The sequence below is a fragment of the Nycticebus coucang genome, chromosome 14 (genome assembly GCF_027406575.1).
Source record: "Nycticebus coucang isolate mNycCou1 chromosome 14, mNycCou1.pri, whole genome shotgun sequence".
Lineage (NCBI taxonomy): Eukaryota > Metazoa > Chordata > Mammalia > Primates > Lorisidae > Nycticebus > Nycticebus coucang.
This window is the reverse complement of record NC_069793.1, coordinates 67,235,178-67,248,514: the sequence shown is the minus strand read 5'-3', so window position 1 is coordinate 67,248,514 and position 13,337 is coordinate 67,235,178. Positions and strand designations below refer to the sequence as shown.

The window sequence follows — 13,337 nt, the reverse complement described above, 5'->3', positions numbered from 1 at the left end:
AAAGGAAGGAGAGAAAACAAGCAGGATACAGAAAGACTAGGGTCAGTGGTAAATTTTTAATAACAATGATAACTTCTCCTTCTCTGTTTTCTCTACCAAATCTTCAGTGAAGTGTATGTTCACAAATACTTTGTTAAGTGGGGATTTTATATGACACTTGAGGCATCAAGTTTCATATCCAGTATATAGCAACAATGTGATAAAAAAGATAGTTTAGGGCCGGGCATGGCAGCTCACGCCTGTAATCCTAACACTCTGGGAGGCCAAGACAGGTGTACCACCCCAGTTCACGAGTTTAAGACCAGCCTGAGCCAGAGCAAGACCCCAACTGTAAAAATAGCCGGGCATTAGGGCAGGCACCAGTAGTCCCAGCTACTTGGGAAGCTGAGCCAAGAGAATCACTTGAGCTCAAGAGTACGAGGTTGCTGTGAGCTATGACACCACAGCACTCTACCGAGGGCAACAAAGTGAGACTGTTTCCAAAAAAAAACAAAATGAATAAAAATTAAAAAAAAAAAACACAGTATAGTATAAGAAAAGAAATGTGCTTTGAATTTCTATAGCCCATGGATAGGAGGTTCAAGGCAATTTTGCCTATATCAAAAAGGGCAGGAAAGTTCTAACTATGTATGTGATAATTACATACATGCACACTAGCATTCATATAGGCTTACTTATTTTAAAAACATTGAATTACTGGGGTGGCGCCTGTGGCTCAAGGAGTAGGGCACCAGTCCCATATGCCGGAGGTGGTGGGTTCAAACCCAGCCCCTGCCAAAAACCACAAAAAAAAACCAAAAAAAAAAAAAACATTGAATTACCTGCACATATGCCGTTTAACTTCCTTAACAAAATGCTTTACCACTGCTTAGACAAGTCACATCTCAAAATATTTAGTCATTGAAAAGTGAATGGTATCACAGCTTATTCAGAGCTTCTGCATTTTATCTGCCTAATTATTACTCTTGAAATCGCCATTCTAGGCATAAACTCCATAATATTGACCTTGAAGTCAAATACACAGGAGGCTGACTATTAGCTGTTTCATCCACTAGTGATCCTGGGGAACCCGTTTACCTCTCTGAACTTCCATTTCCTCACTGATAAACAAAACTTACCTTGAAAAGCTATTGCAGAGATTAAATGAAGTGTACAAAATGAATTAATAAATCCAGGCAATAAACATCAATGGCTACTGACATTAAAAAAAGACCTACCGGGCGGTGCCTGTGGCTCAGTGAGCAGGGCGCCGGCCCCATATACCGAGGGTGGCGGGTTCAAACCCAGCCCCAGCCAAACTGCAACAAAAAAATAGCCGGGCGTTGTGGTGGGTGCCTGTAGTCCCAGCTGCTTGGGAGGCTGAGGCAGGAGAATCGCCTAAGCCCAGGAGTTGGAGGTTGCTGTGAGCTATGTGAGGCCACGGCACTCTATCGAGGGCAATAAAGTGAAACTCTGTCTCTACAAAAAAAAAAAAAAAAAAAGACCTACCACACATACACACACACACACACACACACACACACACACAAAACAAAGAGACCATCAGACATTATATGCTTCCTTATGGCATGGCAATACACAGTATCACCTACAAAGTATTCTTGCAAACAAATAAAAAAGCAAAACAACAAGCCAAGCCTGAACCTGATAAAGCCTCTGGATCTAACAAACAATTTACATTTAATATAGGGAACAAAGAAATATGTTAAATCACAGCTTGAGAATTTAATCAGCAAATCCGGATTGCAGGAAATGGAGTAAACGACTAGGTTTCCTCAAAAAAATAAAATAAAAATAAATAAACAAAAGATACTTAAGAGATGTATTAATCAACTGCTATGTATCTATTTTGATTCTGATTTTAGCTATAAAAATTATTTGAGACAACCAGAAATGTGAATATTTATTAGATATTTGGTGATATTAAGGAAGTTGTTTTTAGGTGTGACAATGATATAATTATGTTTAAAGTGCAATAAAGGGCAATAAGTGATTGTAGATTAAGTTTTTCTTTTAGAGCGTACTGAAATCTTATAGAGCAAATTATATTTGTTTGGAATTTGCTTCAAGATATTTTGTGCCCAAGGGAAGTAAAGGGGGGCACAGATGAAACAAAAACTGGCCATGTGTCTTTTCAATAATTATTGAAAATGGACAATGGTACAGTGGGGTTCACTACATTATAATATATACAACATAATATATAATAACATAATATCATTATTCTTTCGTATGTGTGAAATTTTTCTATAGATTTTAAAAAGGAGATAACGTATATAAATACGTCACAAAGTGCCTAACAAAGAGTAAGCATTAAATAATGCCATTATCATTTTCATCTAATTCCTATAGTCCTCTCTGTTCTGTTGGGCAGCATTGGCCTAGTTTATTTTGTGACTATACAGCAATACCCAGGATTCATGTAATTCTATCAAGAAAGAACAAGTGGGCTAAATAATATTAGCTCATCCTTAGAATCTGGCTATGCCAGAGCTTTCTTTCTTTCTTTCTCTTTTTTTGCAGTTTTTGGCCAGGGCTGGGTTTGAACCCACCACCTCTGGCATATGGGGCTGGCGCCCTACTCCTTTCAGCCACAGGCGCCACCCTGCCAGAGCCTTCTTATTATGATTTCCTCACAATTAGGTTTGGCATAGAAGGAGACTGTTGCCAGAATGAAACTACACCTGCCAGCACTAAAGTGGACACAATTTTTTATGTTTGTTCTCTGGGGTTCTTAAATTTTTAGCACCTAGAGTTTTCCTGAGATGACCCTGTATTACACACGTATATAGAAGACACTAACTTTCTTTGGAATTTCTTTAAAAAAAGAAAGAAAAGACAGTAAGTAAATCTATATGGTTGGCCTAACTCTGCTCACTTATAAAATTATCTAAAATAATGAAGGCATTTACCAGGATGGTAGGATTGATGCATTCTATAATTCCCTCATGTTTTAGCCTCTAACCAGCCCAAGGGAGAAAAACAAGACCTACTGTTTGACTTGGCCAACCATTGAGACACGGGCAGACTCCAGATTTCTAATCTGGCCACTCTTCACACTAGGAAAGAAAAGTGAGAAATGAGACAAGAGGTTATTTACTATCTATTTTATCACATCGGAAGAATCAAATGACTAATTCTACAGATTATTTGGGACCTAATAAAAAACAGTGGTCACCAATGTTGCTTACTATGGAGATTATCACCTCTCCTTACCTGGTTTTTATAGCCATAAGCCAGGTAGTAAAAATTAAGTAAAGATATTATAGTCATTTCAGTTCTGCAGAAATTTACCAAGAGGACACTATCTGCTAGGCCTGCACTCAAGAAGCATATAATTTAGTAGGAAGAAAGAGACACAAACAAGTAATGTTAATATAATATGGTAAGGTTTAAAGGAAGCTCTTTATCCTGAATGAGGTTAGGGGAAGCTTCTTCCCAAAGGTCCTGCCTAAACTGAGAAGTGAAGAAGATAACCAGAAAGTAAGAGGTTGGTCAGAGGAAGCATTTGTGAACAAAGGTATGGTGATGTGAAAGTGAGCAGGATTACAATTCTAGAGGACTGGATATATGGAGAAGCAGAGCAAAGGGCCGTGTAACAGAACAACGTTGGTAGGCAGGGGTTAGGTCCTATAGGACTTTGTATGCCATGCTATAGAGCTTATCATTAATAGATGGTCTTCTTACACTTGTCTACCTAAGCATATCTAAGGGCAAAGCAAAATGATTTCTAGTTCCAGGGGAAACTGGAAACACTGCCTGAAGCAAGCCACAAGGAGAACACATTTCTTTAAATTTCATTTTTTTAGCTAAAAAAAAATGCAAAATTTTAAAGTCCCCTCCTCAGATAATGTTGTTTCCTATTTTAATGATAAACAGAAGCAACCAGAACTACTACTACCTTAAATTTTGATGACCAACTTAATCTACAAATTTACCAGTATTTCTTATCTTATACTCTTTCTTGATGCCTGTTTAATATATGAAGTAACTCTGTTCCTATCAAGACCACCCTTGGGCAATGGTTCCCATCCCTCTTGTTTCTGAAAAGAGGTGGTTTCCTTCAGTTATCCTGTCTATCTTCTGTGTTGTTAGTTTTTTCTCTAGTAGATATCATGAACATACTGTACTATCTAGCTTTTAAAAACATTCCCAATGCCACATTCTGTACTAGCTACTACTCCATTTCTCTGCTCTCCTATACAGCAAGCTCCTCAAAAGAGTTATCTTGCTTTCTCTACTTTATTACCTCTCATCTTTTCCTTAACCTATACCCCAGGGGTTTTTTTCCTTAACCTGTACCTTATATCAGGTTTTTGTCTCCTGTTTATTTTTGGTATGCTATCTAGTATATGAAAGCACAAAAGAAATAGAGAACAGCTTCTGCCCTTATGATGCAGGAAGGGTAATTGAGACATGACTGAAAATTAACAACATGAGAACAACCCTCCTAAACAGTATAATATAGACTTAAAGGCCTCTAGCAATTTTGTTGAAAAAGTTAGACAAAGTGTCCTGAAGAAGGGATTGGAGATAGAAGAATAGATAGGAAGATGGTATGATGAAGATAATTTTATTCCAGCACTGATTGTATGGAAGAACAGTGTTTTACTCACCTCGGAATCGTTAGCACAAAGTAGTGCTTAGTGAATATTTAACCAAATAATTGATTAATGAATAAATTCATGCCTTTATATCGATGGAAGTCATAGCCAATTCTATCAGTTATTTTTTCTATCAGTAATTTTTATAAACACATTTTATCCATACTGTTTCTTACTTATACAAATCCAAATAATTTCAGGGGAATAAAACCTGTTTCACCATCATTTTTTCTTTTTTTTTTTTTTGGTCAGGGCTGGGTTTGAACCCACCACCTCTGGCATATGGGACCGGCACCCTACTCCTTGAGCCACAGGCACCGCCCCGTCATTTTTTCTTGAACATAACAGGTGAATCTAGAAACATGGAGCATCAGAATTGGAAGAGGCCTTAAGAGACCACCAAACTAAGCTCTCACCTCAGAGGCAGAAATAGGTAGAACAGCAGATGATCTATAACTACTAAAACTCCAGGCTTGACACCCACTGCACAGTGGTTACAGCGCCAGCCACATGGATGGAGACTAGCGGGTTCGAACCCAGCCCAGGACCAGCTAAACAATGACAACTACAACAAAAGAATAGCCAGGTGTTGTGGTGTGTGCCTGTAGTCCCAGCTACTCGAGAGGCTGAGGCAAGAGAATCCTGTAAGCCCAAGAGTCTGAGGTTGCTGTGAGCTGTGACACCATGGCCTTCTACTGAGGGTGACATAGTTGAGACTTTGTCTCAAAAAAAAAAGAAAAATTACTAAGACTCCAGTAAGTACAATAGTGTATTGGAAAGAGAATGGGCTTTAGACAACTAAGCCAAGCATGAAATATTTAAAATATTCCAAAAACTTCTGCTTTTTACATAAGTGTACCCTTACATGCTACTATTTAATTCAATAAAGCTTAGATACTGAACTTCTATTTCTTTGAACTTGGTGCTTAGGCTGACAAAAAAGCTACAATCTAACATTTAAAATAAAGACAACATAGATTTATAGGTTACCTCCATTCAATAGCATTCTCCAGAGACTTGAAGGTTTTAGGACGCCCACGTAAGAAATTCTGCATGCTATTAAGTGCATCCATGGCTGTACCTACATGTTAAACAAACACTTTAACCACAGTATTTAACTTATTCGAAGCATTTGCACTTAAGAGTCAACTCTATACCTATGCCCTCAATGACAGCAGAATTTAGTGATGTTTGGGGAGAAAAAGATACAGTTTAAGAAAATTCATAAGACAAATGTGATAGCCAGCTTCCAAGATGGCCCTCAATAATTTCTGTCTCCTAGTATTCACTTTCTGTGTGGTGCCCTTACACTAAAGAGGCTAACTTGTATAAGCAGTAGTGTTGACTTATGAGGGTAGGACATAAAAGACATGGCAGCTTCTTTTTAAATAATTAAATAGAATTATGGGACATACGCATGACTGAAATATTATGAGGCCATAAAAACATGTTAATGAGTTTCTGATGACACGGAAAACTGACTACATAGTGTAAATTTTAAAAAGATATAAGGACAGAGGAACATATTTCAAGATAAGTGAAAGTAATAATAAATTAAACAAGAGAATAATCTACTATAGATATCTTTTACAAGTCAATAATCCTGACTTGCTCAGCACTAAGAAAACTTACCTTCTACAACATCAATCATGCACAGACCCAAAAGGCTTGGCACTAGGTTAGAAGAAGCTGTATGGACTGCAATAGCACCACCCATGCTATGTCCAATCAGCATAATTGGAGGGGGGAGGTCTCCATACATGGCTTCAACTACATTTCCTACGTCTCTGAAAAGAGAAGGAAAAAAAAGCTAAGAATGCTTTTTGATGATACTGTAAAACTGTGTTTTCCCCAGCTCTTTCCTTTGGTCTGTAACTAATAGTCCTGGGAGACTGTAAACGTCTACTAGGCCATCTTACAAATATACCTATGTAACCCTCCTAACATGCTCCACTTTTAACTATATAGGTAGGCACACATCTAGCTCTGGGACAATTGCCAGATTAAGGACTGAGAACTCAAATTTTCTTTCTTCCTTTCCTTTTTTTTTTGGCAGAATCTCACTGTTACCCAGGCTAGAGGGCCGTGGCTTCAGCTTAGATCACAGCAACGTTTAACTCCTGGGTTCAAGTGATACTTCTGCCTCAGCCTCCCAAGTAGCTAGGACTGTAAGTATCCACCAGGATGCCTAATTTTTCTTTTTTTAGTAGAGGCAGGGTCTTGCTCTTGCTCAGGTTGGTTTCAAAATTCTGAGTTCAAGCGATCCTCCTGCCTCAGCCTCTTAAGAGTGCTAGGATTGCAGGGATGAGCCACCAGACCCAGCCAGAACTCAAATTTTCTAATTTTCCTTTACATCACACTTTCACCATTCTGTGCATTTAATACAATTATATAAGCATACACCTTTATTTTATTTTTATTTATTTATTTTGAGACAAGAGTCTCAAAGCTATCGCCCTGGGTAGAGCACTGTGGCGATTCTCTTGCCCAGCCTCCCAAGTAGCTGGGAGTACAGGCACCCGCCACAATGCCTATTTTTTTTGTTGCAGTTGTCATTGTTGTTTTAGTAGACCCAGGCTGGGTTCAAACCCGCCAGCCTAGGTTTCTGTGGCTAGCGCCCTACCCACTGAGCTATGGGCACCACCATATATCTTTATTTTGAACCTACACTTGAAACTCTGGAAAAATCATTTAACTGCTCATGCCACATTTTCCCATCTGTTAAATAGGGAAGCAATTTTATTAAGCATTATAATGTAGTGAGAAGTTTGGAGTCACAAGATGAGTCCCAGACTCAGTTTATATCTTATTATATGATCATGGATTAGTCACTTATAATCTCACAGACAGTGACTTTCAACATCTATAAAATAAAGATAATATTTTCTGCTCTAGACTGCTATGAGGTTTATATGACAAGTTAATGAGAAACTACTCTGAAAGAGTAAAGTGCTATACAAATGTTAATTATTTACAATTTCTCATGTATGGATGTTTGAAGGATGAACATAAAGGTAAATACAGTGCTCTGATAAACTAGAAATGTATTCAGAGCTAATTTTTATTGGCTTCTGTTTGAGTCATCAATTATGAGTGGATATGTTTAACAAAGTTAAACATTAAAGCCGTGAGAATGAAAACTGAAGTATGAACTTTGATTTTTATTTGTATATAGGCCTTCCTTGCTATACATGGGATAAGAAGATAAGGTATCTTTCTAGAGACCACTGGCTCTCCTGCTTTCTTTTGGGAGTAGCTAGTGAGTCAACTTCAAAACAGTTTTGTCTTGCTGAGTGGTCACTACATACCTCAAGCATTTACACAGTGTTAACTAAACATAGCAAGTGTCAATATAGGGACATAATGGCAAAGGCAAATGATACTAATTCTGGAGGAATTAATTTTAAAATGTCATAAAAATCACAGATGTGAATACATAGCAGCAGACTTTACAGACATAATATGAATGAGAGATAAGGAGGCCACTAAATTTTACAAGTGAATTAAACTTAAGGGTAAGACAGAAAGAAAGGCAGTTTAAGCAGGCATCTAAAGTGATAATGGCACAGTGCAGTGGTTCATGCCTATAATCCTAGCACTCTGGGAGGCTGAGACAGGTGGATAGCTTCAGCACAGGAGTTCGAGACCAGCCTGAGCAAGAGCAAGACTCCATCTCTACTAAAAATAGAAAAAACAAACAAACAAACAAAAATAACCAAAAAAAACAACAAAAAACTAGCCAGACATTGTGGCAGGGGCCTTAGTCCCAGCTACCCGGGAAGCTGAGGGAGAGAATCACTTGAGCCCAAGAATTTCAGATTACTGTAAGCTATGACACCACAGAACACCACCACAGCACTACCCTAAGGGCAACAGAGTGAGACTCATCTCCAAAAAATAAACGAATAAAGTGATAACATATTTAAGATAAAAAGTCCAAGTTTCTTGACATCAGTAATGCTTCTATATTAATACAAAATTCTCACCAGAAGACAAACTCATATGAAGGGAAGAAAAGAGAACTAATATTTTTCAGTGCCTATTATATGCTATAAACTTTCCTATTATATCTAATGCAATCCTTCATCCACCCTATCTGGAAGGTTCTGTGTTACTATTTTATAGGTGATGAAACTGAGGGCACATTTTCAAACTCGAAGAATTAGCCACATCAATTAATCTCATTTGGTTTACTGAAACATTATTATATTTCTACCAAGGTAAAAAGAGCTGCAGATTCCTGCTACCACATTAAAGCATATTTAAAGCCATCTTCCCTTGGCATGGGACACTATGGATTCAGGATATTTCCATGAAGTCAAAACCATGATGCCTGTGTTCAGAGACTAGTGGAAAATATCAGGAACAAAGAGTAAATATTAAATGATCTTTTTTTTTTCCCCCAATTTTAAAGATCTCTTCACTGATACCATTCAAAGTTAACATATTTATTCTTTTTTTTTTTTTTGGCTTGGGCTGGGTTTGAACCTGCCACTTCTGGCATATGGGGCCAGTGCCCTACTCCGTTGAGCCACAGGCACTGCCCAAATGATCTTTATAGTAATCAAAACAGAGTAAAGTTACATAGAGCTACTAAAAAATAAAAACAGATAGTAGTCTGAAGTTAATTCTCCATATCAAATGATAGACCAGAAAAAAATTTTAGGCTCAATCAATGTAAAATCACACTGGATGTGATTTGGGAGCAAATTATTTTTAGAAATAAAAGACTAAAGTTTAGAATATGTTTGTATTAAATATCAGTATGCAGAACATTTCTGGTGACTTCTAATAGGGTAGGGTGCTGGGGGAAGATGCCAGGTAGGATGGATAGAGAGTTAGTCAAGGAGTTTCACACGAAGCCACTTATGTTCTTTAAATTTTTCCCTGAAGATTGAGTGCTTCAAGATGGCAATTTAGAAACATCTCCTCATTAACTGTTTCTGGTAAGTTCAAGGAAAAGAGTCTCTATCCACTTCCATCTGGATCTTCTTGCCCAGAAACAACATTGCAATGGCAATGTGAGACAGTGTGGGACCCCAGGAGCAAAAAAAAAGACAAGAAGGGTGGGACACCTACACAAAGTGGGAAATCCTAAGTTATAGTAAATAATTCTTTTATGTTAAATTTTTCCTATTCAAATCACCATGTGATTTCTCTCTCCTGATTGGACTCGACTGACACATAACTATCAGACAATATGTTTTTAAAGTCCTTAATTAATTCTTTAATATCCTTTGTCATTTAGATTATGAAATTCACTTTTTTGTCAAAAGTTAAGAAATTCAGCTTGATACCAGCCCACATACACTGGTTCGAACCCAGGTTCGAACCCAGCCTGAGCCTGCTAAACAACAATGACAACTACAACAAGAACAACAATAAAAATAGCCGGGCGTTGTGGTGGGCGCCTGTAGTCCCAGCTACTTGGGAGGCTGAGGCAAGAAAATCGCTTAAGCCCAAGAGTTTGAGGTTGCTATGAGCTGTGACGTCACAGCACTTTACTGAGGGCAACAACTTGAGACTCTAGTCTCAAAAAAAAAAAAATGTTAAATTCTTTAAATCCCTAAAAATCATTCATAAACCTTCCTATACATTTCACTAACATGCTTGACTATTTCAGGATGTCCTGCTCTCATATTATAAAGACAGCAAGAACAAATGGATGAATAGATTCTTGCCCCTCTTATAGTTTCTCAGGCATCTGTTCATTGAATAGAATGGTATTCATACTGTATACCATTATTTTTTCTCTTCCTTCCTCTCATTGCCAAGCATTATGGCGCTATTATCAGAGTAATTCAACCTATTTAAGCCAGTTTCCTCATCCTTAAAAAGGGCATAATATCTAAATTGCAGAGTTTATCAACATAAAAGCAAATAGCATTTATCATCATAAATGATATTATTTAGCATAATATCTAAATTGCAGAAGTATCAACAGAAAAGCCTACACAAACTAAACTGTTCCTTAAAGAATTTACAAGTGCTTCAAGTGATGAACGTCATATTGGATAAGCCAAGAAGAATGGAGGTTTCTGGGGCAGCTCCTGTGGCTCAAAGGAGTAGGGCGCTAGCCTCATATGCCGGAGGTGGTTGGTTCAAACCAAGCTCTGGCAAAAAAACTGGAAAAAAAAAAGAAAAAAAAAAAAAAGGAGGTTTCTTTCAAGATTAAGTAGTAAAAAGAAAGCAGTAGAGGAGAGAGAAGAGAAATAAACTTTTCTCTGTGTTTACCACTACCCAAGAATCTCATCAAGGAAGTGATAAAGTTATAGAACTATTCATAATAATGATGGAAGCCATGCAGTGTTTGAGTAATATTTGGTTACTTACTTTGCCATTGTTTCTGCAGATAGGTCTTCAGAATTTCTGACTTTCGTTTCACCTATAAAGAAAATATTAAAAAAATAAAATTCTGAAGTGTATAAATTATAAAAACAAAAGCATTCTCTTTTAAAAATTTCCATTTTTGGCTCGGCACCTGTAGCTCAAGCGGCTAGGGGGCCAGCCATATACACCGAAGCTGGCAGGTTCCAATCCAGCCTTGGCCTGCCAAACAACGATAACTACAACCAAAAAAAAATACCTGGGCATTGTGACGGGCACCTGTAGTCTCAGATACTTGGGAGGCTAAGGCAAGAGAATCGCTTAAGCCCAAGAGTTGATGTTTGCTGTGGGCTGTGACGCCACAGCACTCTACCTAGGGTGACAGCTTGAGATTCTGTCTCAAAAAAAAAAAAAAATTCATTTTTGGACAATGAAAATAAGGCTTTTATAATTTTATAGGATGGGTTTAGCAAGGATTTTCTACATTACAGATAAATCTTTATACTTAGATATTCCTTATACATTACTTGCATAAGAATCTGGTTACTTTAAAGGACATTTTCTTTGGTTAAATATGTGTATTATGTAAATAAAATATGGTTAAATATGTATATTATGTCTCAAAAAAAAAAAGTTAAATTCTTTAAATCCCTAAAAATCATTCATAAACCTTCCTATACATTTCACTAACATGCTTGACTATTTCAGGATGTCCTGCTCTCATATTGGATATATATTTTTTGTAGAGACAGAGTCTCACTTTATCACGCTCGGTAGAGTGCCGTGGCATCACATAGCTCACAGCAACCTCCAACGCCTGGGCTTCTGAGATTCTCTTGCCTCAGCCTTTTTGTTGTTGTTGTTGTTAATTTGGCCGGAGCCAAACTCCAAACTCTCCCCCTCAGTATATGGGGCCGGCGTCCTACCCACTGAGCCACAGGTGCCGCACTAAACAAATAGATATAAAACATTTTCTATATGTAGTGTATACACACACATTTATAAAGATTGGAAGCTAGCACTTCTCCGTAAATGCCCAAATAGAATAGCCCCTCATATATTTTATGGCTACACTAAACTCTGTAAAAGTTAAGACTATTCGAAGAGGCTTGGTGACTATGTCATCGAGTTAATGGCTAATTAAGAACTTCACTCACCATGACTTCGCAGATCCAAAGCCACAATCCTACATTGAACTCTACTAATGATGGCTGCCTAGGAGGAAAAAGGAAAAGTAGTAAGATACATCTGGGATAGCAAATTTTGCCCAATTACCAACAATAACTTTGTTAAATGAACTATTGGAACCACAGAGAACCAAAAGGCCTTTCTACTTTTCAGCAAAATAAATGATGATTCTCTGCTTTTTTTGGCACATACTCTCCACCCTGTCTCAACTTCAAAATTTGGCTAAATCTCTCTTTCAAACTTAACTCTTCCTAGCCTTTCCTGACACAGAATATGCATCTTTAGGTAACAACCTTTTGAACTCCATTCATAGTCCTTGGATGTCTTTCCTCTATTGTAGACAAAGAACATAAATAAGGAGCATATAAGATTTATATATCAGCTCAGGACATCCCACAAAATGACATTCAAATCATAAAGTAACCCTGAAAGCAGTATAAGTCATAAAATCTATCAAAGATTTGCTTAAGACAAATAAAAGCTTGTGCATAGTTTAATAAAAATGTATTTAAGGGCGACGCCTGTGGCTCAGTGAGTAGGGCGCTGGCCCCATATGCCGAGGGTGGCGGGTTCAAACCCGGCCCCGGCCAAACTGCAACAAAAAAATAGCCAGGCGTTGTGGCGGGCGCTTGTAGTCCCAGCCGCTCAGGAGGCTGAGGCAAGAGACTCGCGTAAGCCCAAGAGTTAGAGGTTGCTGTGAGCCGTGTGATGCCACGGCACTCTACCCGAGGGCGGTACAGTGAGACTCTGTCTCTACAAAAAAAAAAAAAAAAATGTATTTAAAAAGAAATCACTGAAGTTGGTTACTACTGAGAAAGGAAAATAAAGGAATAAATTTGCTTGGATTGTTGTACATATAAGGTAAAAGCCAAGAGTACAAAACAGAAACAAAATGTACATTTAAAGTCAGTAACTAGTAGTTTATTACCTGATTTTCTTTAATTTTCTAGGGAGACAACAGCTGTTAATATTGACTGTTCTAGCCATTATTTTTTTTTTAAATCTTTAAAACTCACTTTTCTTTCTTGTCTTATTTGGCTAGAACCTTGAATATAACATTGAAAATACTACCTTTGTCTTATCCTTGACTTAAATAGGAATGTCTAATGTTTCACTACTAATATGATATTTGTGTAATTTTCCAGTATATAAACTATAAAGTTTAGGAAGTTTTTCATTTATTCCAGCTATCAAGAATTTTCAACATGAGTGGGTACC

The 13,337-nt window shown here is 37.5% G+C and overlaps 1 protein-coding gene across 1 annotated transcript in view; it reads right to left on the bottom strand.

Moving 5' to 3' along the window:
• Positions 1–13,337, bottom strand: part of PPME1 (protein phosphatase methylesterase 1) — a 76,535-nt gene that overhangs the window by 16,171 nt on the left and 47,027 nt on the right. Inside the window, exons 4-8 of the mRNA XM_053560627.1 lie at positions 12,089–12,146; positions 10,938–10,989; positions 6,237–6,391; positions 5,595–5,685; positions 2,994–3,059 (exon numbers count right to left, since the gene is read on the bottom strand). Of these exons, the coding sequence (XP_053416602.1) occupies positions 2,994–3,059; positions 5,595–5,685; positions 6,237–6,391; positions 10,938–10,989; positions 12,089–12,146 (422 nt within the window). The remainder of the gene's footprint in view (positions 1–2,993; positions 3,060–5,594; positions 5,686–6,236; positions 6,392–10,937; positions 10,990–12,088; positions 12,147–13,337) is intronic.